At 41.6% G+C, this 17986-nt stretch overlaps 2 protein-coding genes across 2 annotated transcripts; both read left to right on the forward strand.

Annotated features, from left to right (window-relative positions):
• The first annotated feature begins 1320 nt into the window (after nucleotides 1-1320).
• Nucleotides 1321-5080, forward strand: LOC119905430 (rho-related GTP-binding protein RhoA-C-like). Its single transcript, XM_038722466.1, has 5 exons — nucleotides 1321-1398; nucleotides 1985-2140; nucleotides 2910-3030; nucleotides 3136-3266; nucleotides 3359-5080. Exons 2-5 carry the CDS (start codon nucleotides 1985-1987, stop codon nucleotides 3530-3532), a joined length of 582 nt encoding a protein of 193 aa, XP_038578394.1. The 5' UTR covers nucleotides 1321-1398; the 3' UTR covers nucleotides 3533-5080.
• Nucleotides 5081-5341: 261 nt separating this feature from the next.
• Nucleotides 5342-16372, forward strand: rbm10 (RNA binding motif protein 10). The gene is given in 24 exon segments (XM_038722464.1): nucleotides 5342-5544; nucleotides 5959-6036; nucleotides 6110-6653; nucleotides 6736-6906; nucleotides 6993-7062; nucleotides 9320-9393; nucleotides 10327-10413; nucleotides 10539-10599; nucleotides 10711-10869; nucleotides 11197-11357; nucleotides 11583-11680; nucleotides 11973-12060; nucleotides 12172-12228; nucleotides 12230-12377; nucleotides 12504-12613; nucleotides 12711-12792; nucleotides 13204-13295; nucleotides 13417-13611; nucleotides 14006-14200; nucleotides 14410-14466; nucleotides 14629-14823; nucleotides 15055-15102; nucleotides 15223-15278; nucleotides 15654-16372. Coding segments are annotated over 23 exon segments (2856 nt in total). The 5' UTR covers nucleotides 5342-5544; nucleotides 5959-6019; the 3' UTR covers nucleotides 15745-16372.
• The last annotated feature ends 1614 nt before the right edge of the window (nucleotides 16373-17986 follow it).

The following is a 17986-nucleotide window of genomic DNA, read 5'->3' on the forward strand; positions in this document are numbered from 1 at the left end:
AACATGGTTCTAAAGAACAGAACATGTAAGTCATTATATCTATGCGTGTCCCCACAGGCCCAGTTCTGTATGATTTATATGCAATATGTAACCACACGGGGACGGTGAACATGGGCCACTACACAGCTTGCTGTTCAGATGAAAATGGATGGTGCTTCTACAATGACTCCAGGTGAGATTCACCTTGCACCCAAATAAATTTGTTTTAATATGCAATTCCCTGCTAAGTCCATGTCATAGAGAGTCTATTTGAAACCCCTACTGTATCTATGGGTCATCTGTGAAATTTCTTCTGTTCTGAATCTTCTGCTTAAACCTGGAGCTATTTCTCATAATTTCTCGCCATCTACCCACCTGCAGTGTCACTTCAGTCTCAGATAACCAGCTTCAGACCAATCAAGCCTATGTGCTGTTCTACCAGCGCAGCAACAGCACCACCACCACAACCGCCGTCAGGAAATAGACCTGAGACTGGCTGAGCAAGGCAGCCAATCAGAGCAACTTTACCTCCAGTGTCCATAGAAACAAATAGAAGCAGCAGCAATGGCATCTATGAACTTCTCAATGCACTCAAATGAACTCTGAGGAGGAGGAGAGGGAAGACATGCTCACTTTAAGGGGGCCAGAAGAGGTAATCTCCCCTACTGAATCATGGAGGTGCTTTATAAGAGTCTCAGTGTGAGAGCTGAGGCAGCTCAGACGGACTGCAGACTTAAGAGTCTCTGTGCCCTAGTCCTCAGGCAGGAGTGAGCGGTGTACTCTGAGCTCTGAATGCAAGATAATCGGGATTCATGCTTGCTAACATAAATAAAAATAAATCTTGGGTATAGAAAAAATTTAACATTTCATGACTCAATTGTGACATAGAACTTGACAAAGCTAAGTTTTGTGAAAATGTTCTTGAATTTAAGATGTAATTGTCCGTAGCCTACATACAGTAACTATGCTGTCTTTTTCTCCCTCCACATGGACTAATACACCTGAAACTTGAAACTCTTAAAATGAGTTATTTTTTCCTTCTGTATTATCATTTATATATAGTTGTTTTTTTTGTTTGTTTTTTTACATTTGTGTCTACTGCTATTGTACATATGGACAAATGACCCAACTGAATAAATTGCATTATTGATATTTGAAACTGTCAATACAAAAACAATGAAAAAGTGTGATGATTACTGTTGTTACACTGTTTCATACATTCAACTCATTTGTTAATAGGGAATAATAAAACCGTATTCATATATATATATTAAATCACGTGTATATTTTATACACGTAAAAGTAAAGATGCCGCAGCCTGCTGACGAATGTCATCCTTGCACATGCGTATGTGAGCAGTGGGCGGAGTTTACCAGTCGGTCAGGAAGAGGAGAAAGGCGGACACAGAAACATCAAGCGGTAATCATATTCAGTTTTGCGTTTAAACTTTAAGCCAGTTCCTGTTTCATTCAAATGAGTATCACAATAGTGTTGTGAATGCTGTAGTTGTAATTTCAGTGAGAATACCTTGAATGACAATAACCCATACCACGGGAAACACCATTAGCTTTCTTGCTAGCTAACGTTAGCTGGTTTGACAGGCCCGGACTAAAACACTGCACAGCCTTTATGCAGGAACGGGGGCACAGCACGGAAATGTTATACGTATACACCCTCTACCTCCGAGGCAGCCTCACTGTTTTCCAGCCTGGTCGTTTTGGTTTAGATTTATGTTGCACGTCATAATATTTTAAATGAAACTCTTCACATAAAAGGACGCGGGTCTGCTAGTGTTGCTATCGTTGTCTAAGACTGTAACATAATGTGCCAGCCAGTAGAACTGTTGTTGGAACATACCAAGCACTGTAAATGCTTTTTTAAAATCCATTCCTGTTTGTGCAACCGTAAACGATTGGTAAAATTATGCATGGGTGTAATTATTGATGGTGAGTAGTGACTTGTGGTAACCTAAAAGTATAACCTTGTTTTGGTCCCTTTTCCATAGATGGCTGCTATCAGGAAGAAGTTGGTGATAGTTGGGGATGGTGCGTGTGGGAAGACCTGTCTTCTCATCGTCTTCAGTAAGGACCAGTTCCCAGAGGTCTATGTCCCAACTGTGTTTGAGAACTATGTGGCAGACATTGAAGTGGATGGGAAACAGGTAAGCCTTAAAACAGGCTGCAAATGATGGTCTTTGGAGGGACCCTTGAAGAGACTATACAGGTGTCTAGCAAAATGAGTGATAATAGTTTTATTTAATATTGTGATTGCCTATCACATTGTCTGAATTTAAAATTCAAAGTAATTAGAGCTGCAACAATTGTTTTCATTAATGATGAATCTGTTGATAATTGTTTTGATTAGTTAATTGCTTGGTTTATAAAACATCACAAAATCAGTTACCAAGAGTCCAAGGTTGCATTCTCAAATCAAGGAGAGAGCCAGGAAAAATGCAACCTTGGACATCCTCCTTGTAGTAATCAGTTACTAAAGCCCCAGGTCATCAAATGTCTGGTTTTATTTGACCATCAGGACAAAACTCAAAGAGAAACAATTTATTATAATGCAGGATAGTAAAAAGCAGCACATTCTCACATTTGAAACCATCAACCCCCCCCCCCCCCCCAGTTAACTATTACAGGAGCCTAAGAAAAATAGCAAATTTCAGATTTGATGTGGTGGAACCAGTGAAATCTTTGGCACTTTGACGCTTTAAAAATTATTTCTTTAAAACTTACTACAATTAATCAATTATCAAAACAGTTGCTGATTTAATCTTCTGTATCTAATTGATTAATCATCTTGTTTCTTATCATTATCAAATCATGAAATTAATTAAATGTTCAAATGGCCTTTGCATATCCATTGTTTACCCATCTATCCTTACATATTTAAAGTCTATGCATGCAACCCTCTCTCTCTTTTCTCAGGTAGAGCTAGCACTTTGGGATACAGCAGGTCAGGAAGACTATGACAGACTGAGGCCTCTCTCCTACCCCGACACTGATGTTATCCTCATGTGCTTCTCTGTAGACAGCCCTGATAGTTTAGGTATTGTCTTTGCAACACTCACAGCACTATGTATCGAACAGCATGTGATTATGAAATTGATAAATGCTGCTAATTAATGCATTCTTTCCTCTCTACTCATTGTAGAGAATATTCCCGAGAAGTGGACACCTGAAGTGAAACACTTCTGTCCAAATGTTCCCATCATCCTGGTGGGCAATAAAAAAGATCTGCGTAATGACGAGCACACTAGACGAGAGCTTGCCAAAATGAAACAGGTCAGTTTTTTTGTTTCAAAACATGCTGGTATGTGCATGTTTGTTGGTATAAATGTTAAAATGTAAACCTTCTCTCTGATGCGTGTTTCCAGGAACCAGTTAAATATGAAGATGGCAAAGAGATGGCGAACCGCATCAGCGCCTATGGCTACCAAGAGTGTTCTGCCAAAACCAAAGATGGTGTGAGGGAAGTCTTTGAGATGGCAACTAGGGCAGCACTGCAGGCCAAGAAACGTTGCAAGAAGTCTTCCTGCCTTCTGTTATAGGCTCTCAGAGAAGAGGGAGTGGCCATTAAGCACAGATGGAGAAGGCTGCTTCCACTGATATTAAACATGGGGGGAATATTGGGGAGGGCCCTGAAAAGTTTTGCAGACATTCAATTTGTGAGCACCCGATTATCCTCAGCAAATTAAAGCTGGTCTTAAATGATTTGATAGGCTTTTACACCTTGGTCCTTGGTCTATAAATTAGGTTATGTGCCATTTTGCTTTAGTCTATCAAAAACTTTCAGATCTAGAAGCTTGTAGGGCAGGTGGTGGGGGTGATTTGAAGTTGATTAGATTTAAACTGGTTGAAATGTGCCATAATTGGAATGAAGAGAGAAGATGGTCTTAACAGGCCAAAGACAATGGGGACATGAGAAAGAAAGACAGAAAAAAGACATAAATATAAAATAGGTTTGAATTAAAACCATGTCTAAGTGGATTTTACACAGTATCGCCTACATGTAGTGCCTTGAGAGCAGTGGTCAAGAAGAGTAAGTTGTGGGGTTGGGATTCATAACTTCAGTAGGGTATTATTTTGTCCACACATCACATTCGTGAATGCTTTCTCCCTGTCATTGGCTTGGCTCCTTCAGGCCCATATTCTGACTCAGGCGCTATGCAGGGGTATGCCTAAACTAGATTGTATGAGATATTTTCCCATACTGAATCACTTACCTGTGCTTAAGGTTGTGTGTGTGTGTGTGTGTGTGTGTGTGTGTGTGTGTGTGTGTGTGTGTGTGCACGCACGCACGCGTGCAACTGTATGGTGGTTTCTTTACTCCAATGCAGGTTTGCATGCAGTGAATGTGTGTATTAACATATGTGTCTATGTACTGTATGCATAGAAAGGCCTTCTGCGTCACTGACCCTAAACCCTTGTTTCCATGCCAAAGTTACCCCTAATGGCCTCATTTTATGGCTCAGATGGGTAATGAAATTTAACAGCTACTCGGAGTGACATAGAAACCTTCACTTTACTGGAAGACATTGTACAATATGTAGAGGCACAATCAGGTTAAACATATGAGTTTTTAGGACCTTTTTTGTGTGTACCATTTGATTGTGTTAATCAGTGGGTCAAATCATGAGTGATATAGTTGATAAGTTGAATATTCTTTCAGATAGATGATAGGCTTATCTTTTCACTATAATGCCCATTATGTACTGTATGTCTTACAAGGCCTTGTAAGGGCATGTTATTGATGTGTATTTCAAGTTTGCCTTTTACTCAACTCTCCCCATTCCCCCTTTAATGATATTGTCATTATTGTACTATAACTTTTTATTGTTGATGTTTCTAATTTTCTTAGTATATTGTAATCATTTTACTTAATCTTGCTGTTATGATTAGCTTATGTCAATAATAAATTGCAACTGTAGTAGTTGTTTCGTTTAATCCATTGAAGGTAAAGCTTAGGGTGTAAGGCTAGAATTTGGGGGTGGGCTGCTGTAGCAGGTTTTTTCTTTTTCTTTTTTCTTTCTCTTTTTGCCCTGTGACATATTAGGATTTTCTGGATTATTTCCCCCCCAATAAAGATGAAATTAGGATTTTCTTGTAAGGTATTTATGTGTTTGATCCATAAATTCAGATATAATTACAGCAATCCAATCCTAACATTCCCGGCATTCTTTTTCCGACCCAAATAAAAACACTCATAACCTGTCAAAATATCTTAATCTCTGATTTTATATTGCATGATTTCAACAGAATCGCATGCCGTGCATGTCCTCAATTTATCAGTCATGGGGCTAACGATACTAGTTTAGGGTTGGCTTGTTAGGCTTGGTCTCGGCCAATCATCTTCGACATTTATGTCTTCTCTTTCAAAGCACCAATCATATAACAGAGTCAGGTATTGGTCCCTCCCACTCTGAAACGTCTCGCTGTGGCCATTTTACACTTGGTTCGCTGAAAAATAATTGCACTTGGTTCCCTGGAAAAATAATACATCCTTCTCACCTGGCCTTCAACGTGACATTTAAAGACCTATTGTCGGTTATATGTGGCATTGGTAAGTGTTTGTCCTATTTCACATAAAACTGCAGTTGTTGTGTTTGCAACGGCTGACAGCCGTTTGGACAAACGTTAGCTAGCCAACCTCAGGCTAAACTAGTTAACGCTAGCTTACCCACTAACCGAGATGACCGCCACAAGTCATTGTTGAATGCTCGGTTTTGGATTGTAAGCTCGTGCATGTGCGTTGCGCACATACGTTTATTAATGATGCAGGGTAATTTGTGGCTTTTGGTGAGTAGTTTGTAAAGCATTGACTCTAAGGTGATATAGCATTCAAAGTACGTGGATTATAAGTTTTGACTTTGTTTCTAATAAACAACTGATGTATAGTTACAGTCTGCAAATTTTACTGTGATCCTCCTGATTAATGCTTCTCATTCTAAAGAGTAAACTGCCGATTTACTTCCAGGGTATCTATGCTGTAATCAAACAGAGAAAGGACCGACCAGGAGCAGAGTCACTGGATCACCATGGACTATGAAAGGAGGTGAGTTAAACATTCATTTGATACCTTTCCCCCCTCTCAGACAAATCCCTCACGTTGTTTTCTCCTTCCACAGGGGTGGGCGAGGTGACCGCACAGGTCGCTATGGCAACACACACAATGATCACAACTTTCGAGATATGGACTACCGAGGCTATGGCCAAGAGGATGAGGAGGCAATAATAGGATATGATGTCAGTGCAGAGGGGTGCAGACCATACGGCCGTGATGAGCAATCACTTAGTGTCTGTGACTTCTCACCAGGTCGTCTCCTAGACCGCCCCGGGTTTCAACAGAGAGGAGATGGGCGAGGGGACATTGGGCGTGAGGGGAAAGGGCTCCCATGGCCGGCTTGCTCTCAGTCGCTGCCTGATGTAGGCCTTCCCATGCTCCACAGAGGGGAGGAGGGATCCCGGCGGGAGTTTGAGCCGTTACGGACTGGCCAGCAGGAAAGGGGTCGGGGGAGAGGTGGAAGAGGCTTTCCTGAGAACAGTGCCTCTCATTCAGGAAGTAGGGATGGCAACTGGGGTCATGGTGGCACCCATTCTGAACAGATGGAATACAGTACGACAAGACAGAGAGAGGAGGACAGGTTCTCTCGTGGGGCGGTGAAGAGGAGGGTAAGCCACATCCTCTTTATTGAGCTGCTCCACTTCATTTTGTTACTGACATCAGTTGCTAATTTCTGACTGTCCTATTCAGGCTTTTGCAGATGGGGCAGAGGAGCATAGTTGTGGGAGTGCTGATGCAGACCTGTCCCTTGAGGAGTTGGATCAGAGGGACCAGGACTACCGTGCAGATCTAGACCACAACCAGAGGCCAAGCAACATCATAATGCTTCGCATGCTGCCACCCAATGCCTCAGCCAATGAGGCAAGTGTATGTCTCTGCAGTGGTGTGATGATTCATGGGTCCCGTTGTTGGTAAGTTTAATGGTAATAATGCCACTGTGTTCATAGATCCGGGCACAACTTCAGGAGCAGGGGATCCAGCCAAGAGAGGTTCGCCTCATGAGGAACAAATCTTCAGGTGAGGTTTTGTCCATTGCCCCAATTTTTTTTTCTCGTGCTCTTTACCCTCCCTTTGTGTCGCACTCATCCATTACCAGCTCTTTTCAGTTTCATTGCTCTTTCAGGCGACTTTCCCTTCTCTCTCTCTTATTAATTAGCATCCTCACTCTCCTTTTCCTTCTCTCTTACCGTCACTGTCTTTCTTCATACTCTGACCTCGGGATAGATAATTCACACAAAGAACACATGTTTATTTCTACTACTAGGTGCAGTGCCTTTTCCAAACAGGCCATTTACTTGAGCTCGGGTATTGCTGCTTGCAGCTTTCACAGCCAGGGATCCCCCCGCAGTTCTAGACTCAGCAGTTCCAGACCCACAGTGTTAGATGTACACACGGCACCGGTTTTTATTTTATTAACAACACAGTAATAGTTTTAGACCCAAAGCCACACTGAAATTATTAATAATAATCAATATTGATATTTCTGCTTCTTTATTAATTGACATTTAATTGACCAAATGTAGGCCAAAGACCCACTGTACGTATGAAAAGCAAAATGTAGCCTTCAATTATTTTATGTTATCAGCATTTGTGGGAGATACTGAAAGAAAAACCCTGCCATTAAAAAAATATTTACTGCTATAGCAATACTCTTTATAAAATGCATGACTTCATGCTGAAGCCTTTCAGCTACCTCAGGTTATAGCTGGCACCCAGTGCATGACAAAGGATAGAATGTTGTTCATTGAAGGTATCTCGCTAACATTAGCTTAATAACATTAAGTTAACTACTGCACATGGTTATCAAAACTCTGCCTTTTTAGGTATACCCAGAGCCACATGGAGGGTTAACTCTAACCGTCTCTCTACATGGCTCTGGGTATAACGTAGTCCCCTCTGGCTCTGCAGAGCGATGTTTCTCAGCTTTCTCAAGAGCTGCTCATCCAAACATTCATACGCAACACTGCACTTCCTTGCATCCTCAGCAATACCCCAACCAAGCGTGAAGTTTGTCAGGTGAATGGACACAGATATACAGACAGAGATTCCTTCCTTTTATAGTTAGATATAGTATATACTGGCCTTTGCTTAGATTCCTGCTTTGATTCTTTGATCTGCTGGTGTCTGAATGTTTGCTAGTGCCCACAGTGTAACAAAACATCCATGCACGCTTCAAAGGAGAGCCCTATCCATTGTTTCCTTTAAGACAAGAATGCATGCATACAGCCGTAGGTTGTAGATCTTCACTCCAATACTTTAATTTTCCTTTTCACCTTGGTTCTCTTATTGTCTTTACCCTTTCATGATTCTGCCTCATCCATCTTGACGTGAGATGTGTCTGAGTAGATAAACAACGCTCACAAACTAACCGTGTCAAGTGAGAAATGAGCACTGGTAGCAGAATATGTTTGATTGTGTCTGTAGCTATTTTTGGGTGTATGAGTGTCCAGTATAAGTGTTGCAGCTACCTCTCCGCTACGCGAGCGCCATTATTACCACTCAGAAAAGCTTGTCTTTTTCTAAAGATTCCTCATTAAGGTCATTGTCTCACTGGCCTCCTCCTTTGCTAACTCACTGGTTGTCTGTAAGGTGTGCCTATCTGAGTCGGGCACACTTGCAGTCCCCCGCACTGCGCTGTTTTTCTCACCCCCCTACATCACTGTCTCTCTGTTTTTTAGGACAAGTCACTGAGTTTTACATGTATAAATGATGACTTTTTGTGATAACACTCCATGTGATACCATACACAGTGTTGTTTAGAAAAATTATAGATCTAAATATGTTGTATAATGTGCTGTAAGTCAGTTATAGTAATGCATGGGCAGGATATGGAGCTTTTAAGATGAGACATTCCACCAAAGTGCTACATAGTTCAGACTGCACTCTGACTCTCAGAGTAGCAGAGGTGTGTGTGTGTGTGTGTGTGTGTGTGTGTGTGTGTGTGTGTGTGTGATGCCTGGGTGCTTCATCATTCAAAGCCAAAGAGCTCAGACTCAAACAGATGAGTTGGTAGGATTCTCCCTCTCTCTCCCTTTTTCCTTGACCCTGTTGAGATACTTGACATTGCATCCTCCCGCCCTTGCAGAGAATTTGACAGCGGCTCTCCAACTGGCTCTCAAGTGTGTTATTTCCAAGGGAGAGAGGAAGCAATGTTTTTAGTAGTGCTGACACAGGGTCTCTCTCTCCTCTGGACATGAAGCACTAACCCCTCACTGCGTTGTTGTTATGTTGTTGTTGTTGTTGTTCGGTTACCATGGCGCTGGGCGGTGTCCAGGTCAGAGCCGAGGATTCGCCTTCGTCGAGTTTAATGTCATACAGGAGGCCACCCGCTGGATGGAGACCAACCAGGTCACTCTCCCTTACACAGACACACATACACACACACACATATATATATATATGCACGCACGCACACAGTGGGATATATATGGGTTAAGTGTACACTCACATCATGCCCTGTCATGTGCACAACATGATGCATTCCAGTATGGTGTAGTGGAGAAATGATTTTTGTCCCCGAGGTAGGTAGGTCTTAAAATGTTTGAGGGGAAATTCCTCTTTTCTTTCTACTTTATACAGACTTTCACAAACAGGCAAATTCATGTTACATTATGCTGACGTCTGTCTGTCTGGGACCCAACAACATAGTTTTGATAACTGGACCCTCCCAGCCACATTTTCTCATCATTTGTCCAACACAAGCTCTTTTAATAGAGGACTCCTCTTTCTTCAGTGACATGTTCTCTCTCCTAAGTTTACAGCACCACCTCTGGGATAGTATGACATATAATTTCGCATATGGTCTATTGTATGTTGAATCAGTACCAGTAGAGTACTTCATTTTCTTGTTTTTCAACCTTTCATATCTGGGTCATCGACCATTATTACATCTTTACGATGGACCACTATTGTTTATTTGGGGGGCGAAGGTGGTGACAGTGGGATGGGGATGTGTGGAAAACTCTGAAAAGGTTTCCCCTTAAGGGGGGAGGGATGACACAATTGAACAAAACACATTGTGTCCTTAAAAATGGACACCCACACACTACACATACACCATCTCAGTCCGTCCCAATTTCCTAAAGCTGAAGGTTGCAATTCTCTGGTGTCCTCTTTCTTTCAGCCTCAGTTCTGCTTTCTTTCTCTCTGTTCCCCTCTCCCTCTCGTCCCTTTCTCTCTCTCTCATCTCTTGTGAGATGAGGCCTTTCTCTGGCATGTATGGCCTAATTATCGCTGATAATCATTCTTTGTTCCCCCTCCCTCTCTTTCTTTTTCTTTCAGGGAGTGCTGTTGATTCTGGGACAAAGAGTGTCGATGCACTACAGCGACCCAAAACCGCGTGCCAATGAAGACTGGCTCTGCAACAAGGTTGTGTGTTTGCATCGCGAGGCACACATACATGGAAATCTAAATTTGTATGCATGTATATCAGTCACTGTAGTAGCTCATCCTTTGAAAAAGTCTTAACAGTAGGTCATGTAACATTTCAACAGTGTGGTGTGCAAAACTTTAAAAGGCGAGAGAAGTGCTTCAAATGCAGTGTGCCTAAATCAGGTAAAGTTTAACCCAAAAGCTGTAAATATAACTGCTATTCCTCATGTTACAATAAATTAAGCTCTCTCTCAGCATATAATCATAAATAAATGGCATGCTGTCTTTCCCCAGAGGCTGAGATGAAGTTGCCACAGTTGCAGAGGGATTTGACCGTTGGTCTTCAAAAGGAGGGATCCCAAGGCTTATTGCCTCTGCCAGCACCCTACCACTCTTCTGGTCCTACTGTCAACCCAGGACAGGCTACACAGCAGGCAGACGTTGCCAATGACAGTGAGTCCATATTTCCCACCATGACAAGCTCTTCTTCAATTCAGAAAGACCTTTTGGTGTGACCTTTCTAATTTTATTAATTAATTTGTGTTTTTGTGTACTTTTGGAATGTATTGTTTAATTTGTATTATGGCAAATGTTTGCCCTTATATCATGTTTTGACCGTTTTTATCTACCTAGCTATAGTTTGCAAATCACAAGGGGGCATCATGGGATACTTGCATTCACAAGTGTATATTTTCTGGTACCTGAATTGATAAATCTTATTAGTTTATAGTTTTTTTTGATAGTTTTAGGAATATAATGTTCTCTCTTCGTCTCCTACAGCTCTGATACTAAGAAACCTTGGCCCGCACACTTCACTGGAAGCCATCTTATCTGCTCTGGCTCCATTTGCTACTCTCTCCCCTTCTAATGTTCGCCTAATCAAGGACAAGCACACACATCTCAACAGGGGCTTTGCCTTTCTACAACTCTCTACCATAGTGGTAAGAAACATGAGGAGGCAGACACACACATGCATAAGTGCTAGACAGATGCGTTGTATAAAATGAAATTATGTTCAGATTAGATGAATCTGTAAACAAAACATCATGTCATTTATGTGTACTGATGTAGAAATAAGTTTTATCCTAAGCACACATGCACACACTGTTAATTACACACAAATGGATCCTCACTAACGGGCAGCTCTCTGTATGTTTTCCCAACAGGAGGCATCTCAGCTGCTCCAGATCTTGCAGGCTCTCCAGCCAGCCCTCTCTATTGACGGGAAGGCTATTGTGGTGGAGTTTGCCAAAGGCTCTAAACGGTAAAAACTCATACACCCAAACTTGGCAGCAAAGAGAATCACATGCCAAGAGCGCTGCACATTTCTTTTTACATTTTCTGATAATATTGTGGGTACAAATCAGCGATGGCCATGTCACATTAAAGCTCAAATTAGGCATGTTTATAAAGTGGATCAGAAATAGCTTTGCAGAAGATTACCCAAAACAAATTAGTAGCCTAAAAATAGAGTGAATGTATTTTTGCATCACAAGAAAAGCTGTTATGAAATGTAGGTCAACTGAAACGCTCTCTCTGCCTCATTTACACGCCAGTGATGTGTTCCTGACGGATGGCAGCAGAGTGAGTGCTGCTACAGTGGCCAGCACGGCTATAGCTGCTGCACAGTGGGCCGTCACCCAGGTAACGTGTCTGAATTATCAGTGCGGCGGAGAAAACTCTTTCAAATTTGTATATTTATGATTGTGTTTAAATTTTTGCCTCCATTGGAAAAATAACATTTTTTATTCTCAGACCCCTCAGAATGGATCAGGTGGAGGCCAGAGTGTAGAAACAGCAGTGTATCAGCAGGGGGGCAGCAGTAACGTACAATCAGGAAGGAAGTGAATACTCCGGGCTTGATGGCACAACTTTCAAGGGCCAGGCCGATGTCAGGGCTGCTGCTTTACCCAGTGCAGGAGCAGCCCTGATGGGGACATACACAGGAGGAGCAGCCCCAGGTTGGTATGACACATACACTATAAGTATATAGAACATAGGATCTATATAGATGTATAAATTTTAATTGAACTTGGAAGTGCAATTGGACTTGAGCCAGCTGTTTGTGTATGCGTGGCTGTGTGCAGCTTCCATTTCAACTGAGGCAGTGACATCGAGATCGGCAGTTGTGCAGCAGCCTCCCACTCATACCCAGACTGCTCTCATCACCACAGCTACCACCTCAACAGCCACACAGGTACAATATTTATTTTGCTTTTCTTCTATGTCTCTTGTACTCTTGCATTCTTTCATGCCATTACGTTCTTGTTTTTAAGAGCTCTGTCTCTCCTAAGGTTGAGATAGTAGGAAAGCCACAACCAGCTACTCCCAGCCAACCTGCTACCCCAGGCACTGAACACGAGCTCCAGCAATACCGTAAGTCTTTGTGCTTTGTGTCCAAATCTCCTTACACTTTGAGAATTTATTTGTAGTTTTCAAGCCCAAAGGGGGTATGCAAATAGCTTTAGGAATTCAGTGTTAGCTTAAAATAACATTGAATTAAAATATTTACTAATAACTGCAAATACTGTAGATGTACATATGTGACAGACATTTAAATCAGGCCACTCTGTCAAACTAATGTCCACAGACTTTGTTAAAATGAAGAACATGCCTACAAAAATGTTTTTGGGTGGTTAATTGCTAGGCATTAATTCAGTTTATCTGAAGTATATGAATCATGATGCTCCTGATTAACAGTCAAGCTAACCTTTTATGATCAATTAAAGGTTTAGTAATTCAAAAAGTAACCCCGAGGTAAATGTACTTTGTCCTTTTTGACTGTAGCTGTGCCAGATGTGTCCACATATCAGTATGACGAAAGCTCTGGCTACTATTACGACCCACTCACTGGACTCTACTATGACCCTAACTCCCAGGTAAAGAGTGATGAATGTACTGAAGTCTCAATGTTTAGCCAGCCCTTTTTAAAAGACTTGTCTCAATGTGTCTTCTTGCTCAGCATTTCTGTCTGGTTTTGTTTGCCACTCCTCTTTTCAGTACTACTACAACCCTCATACGCAGCAGTACATGTACTGGGATGGCGAGAAGCACAACTACATTCCTGCTGCTGCCGGCCAGTCAGACACAGAAGGTGCTCCCATGGGTGTTAGCGCAGGCCCTTCAGACTCACTGTTTGCTTCCCCTGGCAGCAAGGAGAAAAAAGACAAACCCAGGAATAAAACTGCTCAACAGGTACTCTACATACTGGATACATGTTAAAGTACTGACAGTGATCCACAGAAAATTCAAAGTGAACCTTTTGTGAGAACCAAAAAATACCTTTTTTCTTGCTTGGCTCTTTGTTTTTATTTGTTTTTTTACATATGTACAACTCTGTAAAAGGGTGGACACCATATGTTCATGTATGTATGATGTATGATTCAACACCTCTTTGTTAGTTGACAAAATAACAATAATATACTGTGGCCAAAATTGACCAGTTGCCAGTTGACCTCCTTACAAATTATCAACAAAAAAACAGAACATTTGCTGTGGCATTTCAGATGCAGCATTTCAAAACTGTAAGTCCTCTCTTCAGTCAATTTAACTGGCTAACTTGCCTCACTTGGTGTGTATATATAAACAGATTGCCAAAGATATGGAGCGCTGGGCTAAGAGTCTGAATAGACAGAAGGAGAACATGCGTTCTGTCTCTTCCTCCCCTGGCGTCGGGTCCACAGCGCTACCACCTGGTTACACTAGGGCGCCTGGCCACAGTCGCCTAGATGACCGCAGAGAATCTGCTAGTGCTGATGCAGGCTATGCTGTTCTAGAGAAAAAGGTGCGTGACACATGCTTAGCTGTACACACGTTTGTACCCTCATGGCAGCAGGGTATCATTGTGACTGAGGAGAATGTCCATCAACCAGAAAACTCGAGCTTTTGCTCCTAAAACCACTCATCCTGCCAAAGTGTAAGAAATAAGACAATGTCTGCATAAGATAAGGTCTGGCCTGGTAATCCCACTGATTTTGCTTTTCTGTCCTGCAGGGGGCCCTGTCTGAACGGCCTCAGATGTTTCTGGACCAGATCCGACAAAGTGCAGAAGTAAGGACTTGGTCACAGTTTTGTACTTGTGTGTCCTGTGTTGGTCTGTTTTCCTTGCTGTTTCTCTTACACCCTGTCATTTTGTAGAAATTGTTAGCGCATACTACCAAAATATGTGTCTATTTGTTCCTCAGTCTTTGATCTTGCATGTTATTTCTGCAGCATTCTCCACCTCAGCAGCAGGGTCTGGTTCCGGCCTACAGTGGAGAAACTGACAGCGAAGAAGAGGGAGGCGAGAAAGATGAGAGGGAAGGGAGAATGACAGACTGGGTGAAACTGGCTTGTTTGCTGTGTAGGAGGCAGTTCCCCAGCAAGGAGGCCCTTATCAGGCATCAGCAGCTCTCTGAGCTACATAAGGTGGTTATACAATTTCACACAGTTACAAACATTGCATAAATTATTAATAAGGAATATCTGTTCACTCCTTGCTGAAAAGGCAACCTGTTTTCAGTGTGTTAAATTGTTTATTGTGTTAAAACTTTACTATCTGTTATCTAAAAGGTATCTAAAAATTACACAGTTGCAGCCTAATAAAATTCCTCTTGTAATCATGTCTATACTTTAACTTCCATATCTATCTGCCCGCAGCAAAACTTGGAGCAGAGAAGAGTCCAGCAGGACGCTGCAGGCAAAGAGGTTGGTCATGTCTCAGTGTCTGACTATAGGAGTTGGACAACAATGCTTAGAATCATGATGTTTGTTACTGATTGAGTGCATATAATATTGATTTCATGGACCTCTTTGTTTTGGTTGCAGAGACTTGCAGATGGACCTGAACCTCCTGATCCTAAGAAGAGGAAGTTTAGCCCCATGTAAGCAGCAGTGAAGTTACAAAGAGACTCTCCATGTTGATGTCTGACAGTTGTTTCAGGTGTACAGTTGGTGTTAGGTTTGCCGAAATTGTCGGGTTTTTTTATACTGGATACTACCATGCATTGTTCCTCTTTTATTGTTTATACAGGGTTTTTTATTTTAATTGCAGCTATGTATGATGACCATGTTCATAATTGGTCTGTACTTTAATTGAAAGGCCTTTTGCTTATAAGTATATAACTCACAACTACTCCAATACAACCTTTTGCCAGCAATGGTGGATGTGACTGTATCTCACAGGGTTGTGTGTGTGTGTGTGTGTGTGTGTGTGTGTGTGTGCGCTCAACATTATTTTATTCTCTTTCTGTCTTTAGTGATGGGATTACAGGCACTAGTCTTGGTGCCAGGATGCTGCAGGGAGGTGTGAAAAAAGGGCTTCTGTTGCGCAATATGCAAGTGGAGTAAGCCCTCACCCTGCAATCACAACTTCCTGACCCGGACAGGACAGCGATGAAGCCTAGCACGCAACCCTTCACCATTAATGTTGTATAGATAGCTATTGATAAACTTCTTAATTTTGGTTTGACATTGCAATTACCTCAACAGTGGTAATACACTCATGAACTGATCCTGTAGCAGCGAATGTCAGGATATTGCACAGAATGCACTTTTTTGCTTTCTTCCTGAATGATGCAGTTTTTGAGTTCTCTCTTGCTTCAGAGCTTGTGTGTGATAAACAAGCTTTATGTGGTTGGGAAACATTTGCTGTTGGACAATGAAAGATCAGTATAGATCTTTATGGTGGCAAATGTGATTTTGTAATATTACTGTCTATGCACCATATATTTTTTTTATTTAATGCTATAGGCCTTGTCATTCAGTGAATGACTGATCTGGGCTTGGACTTTACACATTTTAGAAAAGATTTTGATAGTCACGCTAACAGTGTAGATTTAAAGTGTCATATTCCAGATATGAATTCACAATGTAATACATAGTTTACTCTGGAGAAAGTAATTTTTTATTTATGTACTTGTTCAATAATGTGATTGCGTTTCGTGAAGCTCCTGTAAATTGATTCATTTTCATCGTCGATGATGTCTTGTTTGGGTATGGGTAGCTAAAATTTCGTCATTTTAACTTGAAATTTCCAACGCTGTTTTTTAACATCTGTGGTTTAAAAAAAGAGGAATATATGCAACTCTTGTACTGAGGTCTCTAATGCAACATCTTGGCCTGCAGAAGTTTGTTTGCCCCATGGCCTTGACACACCTGTCGTTGAGTTTCCATGACAACATCAACAAACGTGGTTGTTAGTATGCTCGAGGGGATCGTCAAACTGCGGGTAGCTTTATCAAAGAGTTAACACTAGCTAACCTCTACCGCTAAATGTACATTTCTCTTGCTTTATAATTGTTAAAATGTAACGTTAAAGTTACAAAGTTGAACAGGTTATCAAGCTAACTATCTGTAACTTAGCAGGCCGGTCTCATAAACATATGTTAGGCTACTAACTAGCTTTGCTAGTCACTTCTACAGCGTTAACTAAACTCAGCGCAGTTGGACTAACGTTAACTACTTTTCAGCTATCAACTGTTCCCGCTGCACCGACTTGGTAATTTTATGTTCACGCGGTGACAACATAAGCCGAATTGACAAATATGTCTGAGATAGATGAAGATGCAGTTTTGTCGGACTTCGAGGGAGAGGAAGAAACGCACCTAGAAGGAGTCGAAGAGAACGAGAAGGTATTACAGTTACTTCTGAAGAAATATAGATAGCGAATTGTCCCATTACCATAACTATTTGTCCCGAGAGCGTACAACCACAGGATGGCGGTTTTATATTATATGTGTTCATTTAGATAACGCCTTTATCCAAAGCGACTCAACAATTGCCATACGTGTCAAGAGGTCACACGCCTTTGGAGCAAGTGTCTTTCACAGGGGTCTTCCCACAGTGGGAATCGAAGCCGGATCTCTCACACCAAAGGCATGCGTCTTATCCATGTTGGATATGTTTTAGCTAGTAAGTTAACGTTAGCTTGTAGAAAGTCACTCTTCTTTTCCCTTAAATGTCTCCCAGCTCTCATTCCATTAACTTACCTGGAGCAAGTGTTGATTAACCTTTATCCCCAAGGCCTCAGAAAGCTCTAGGTTGCATGTCAAATGTCATGAAATGATGAAAAATTGTGTGAGTGTGCGCCACCTAACCCAAAACATTACATGGATGTGGCCTCTAGAAGGGGACTGCATTGCCTTAACTGTTGTGTGGAGACTTTAACATATAAATGCTATTTAAGAGATCATTTTGACACTGAAGGCTGCACTTTCTCTGAAGTCAAGTCAATTTTATGTATTTAACGTTAGCCCAATGTTTAAATTTACCTGTGTTTTGCAATCTTTACAGCACAGGACATTGTCTATCCTTTTTTGTTAGCCTTAGATGAGGCTAACAACAAACTAACAATAAAATAGGCATGTGTGGGGTCCTGTACATCCCTTGTGATTACCACCAACAGGTTGCACACATAATCATTTGATATGTTCTCACAGGCACAGGTTTGCTATTTGACCCAAGAAACCATAAGTCATGGGCTCTCATTACTGTGCAGAACAGGAAATGGACTTGGACATGCATTTGTCAAACTGGACCTTAAAGACAAGTAAGGGGACAAAAATACATGCAAATCAAAATTGGCTGCCAT

This window comes from Micropterus salmoides, unplaced genomic scaffold (genome assembly GCF_014851395.1).
Source record: "Micropterus salmoides isolate LMB-PRFRI ecotype aquatic unplaced genomic scaffold, ASM1485139v1 Ms_hic_scaffold_16, whole genome shotgun sequence".
Classification (NCBI taxonomy): Eukaryota; Metazoa; Chordata; class Actinopteri; order Centrarchiformes; family Centrarchidae; genus Micropterus; species Micropterus salmoides.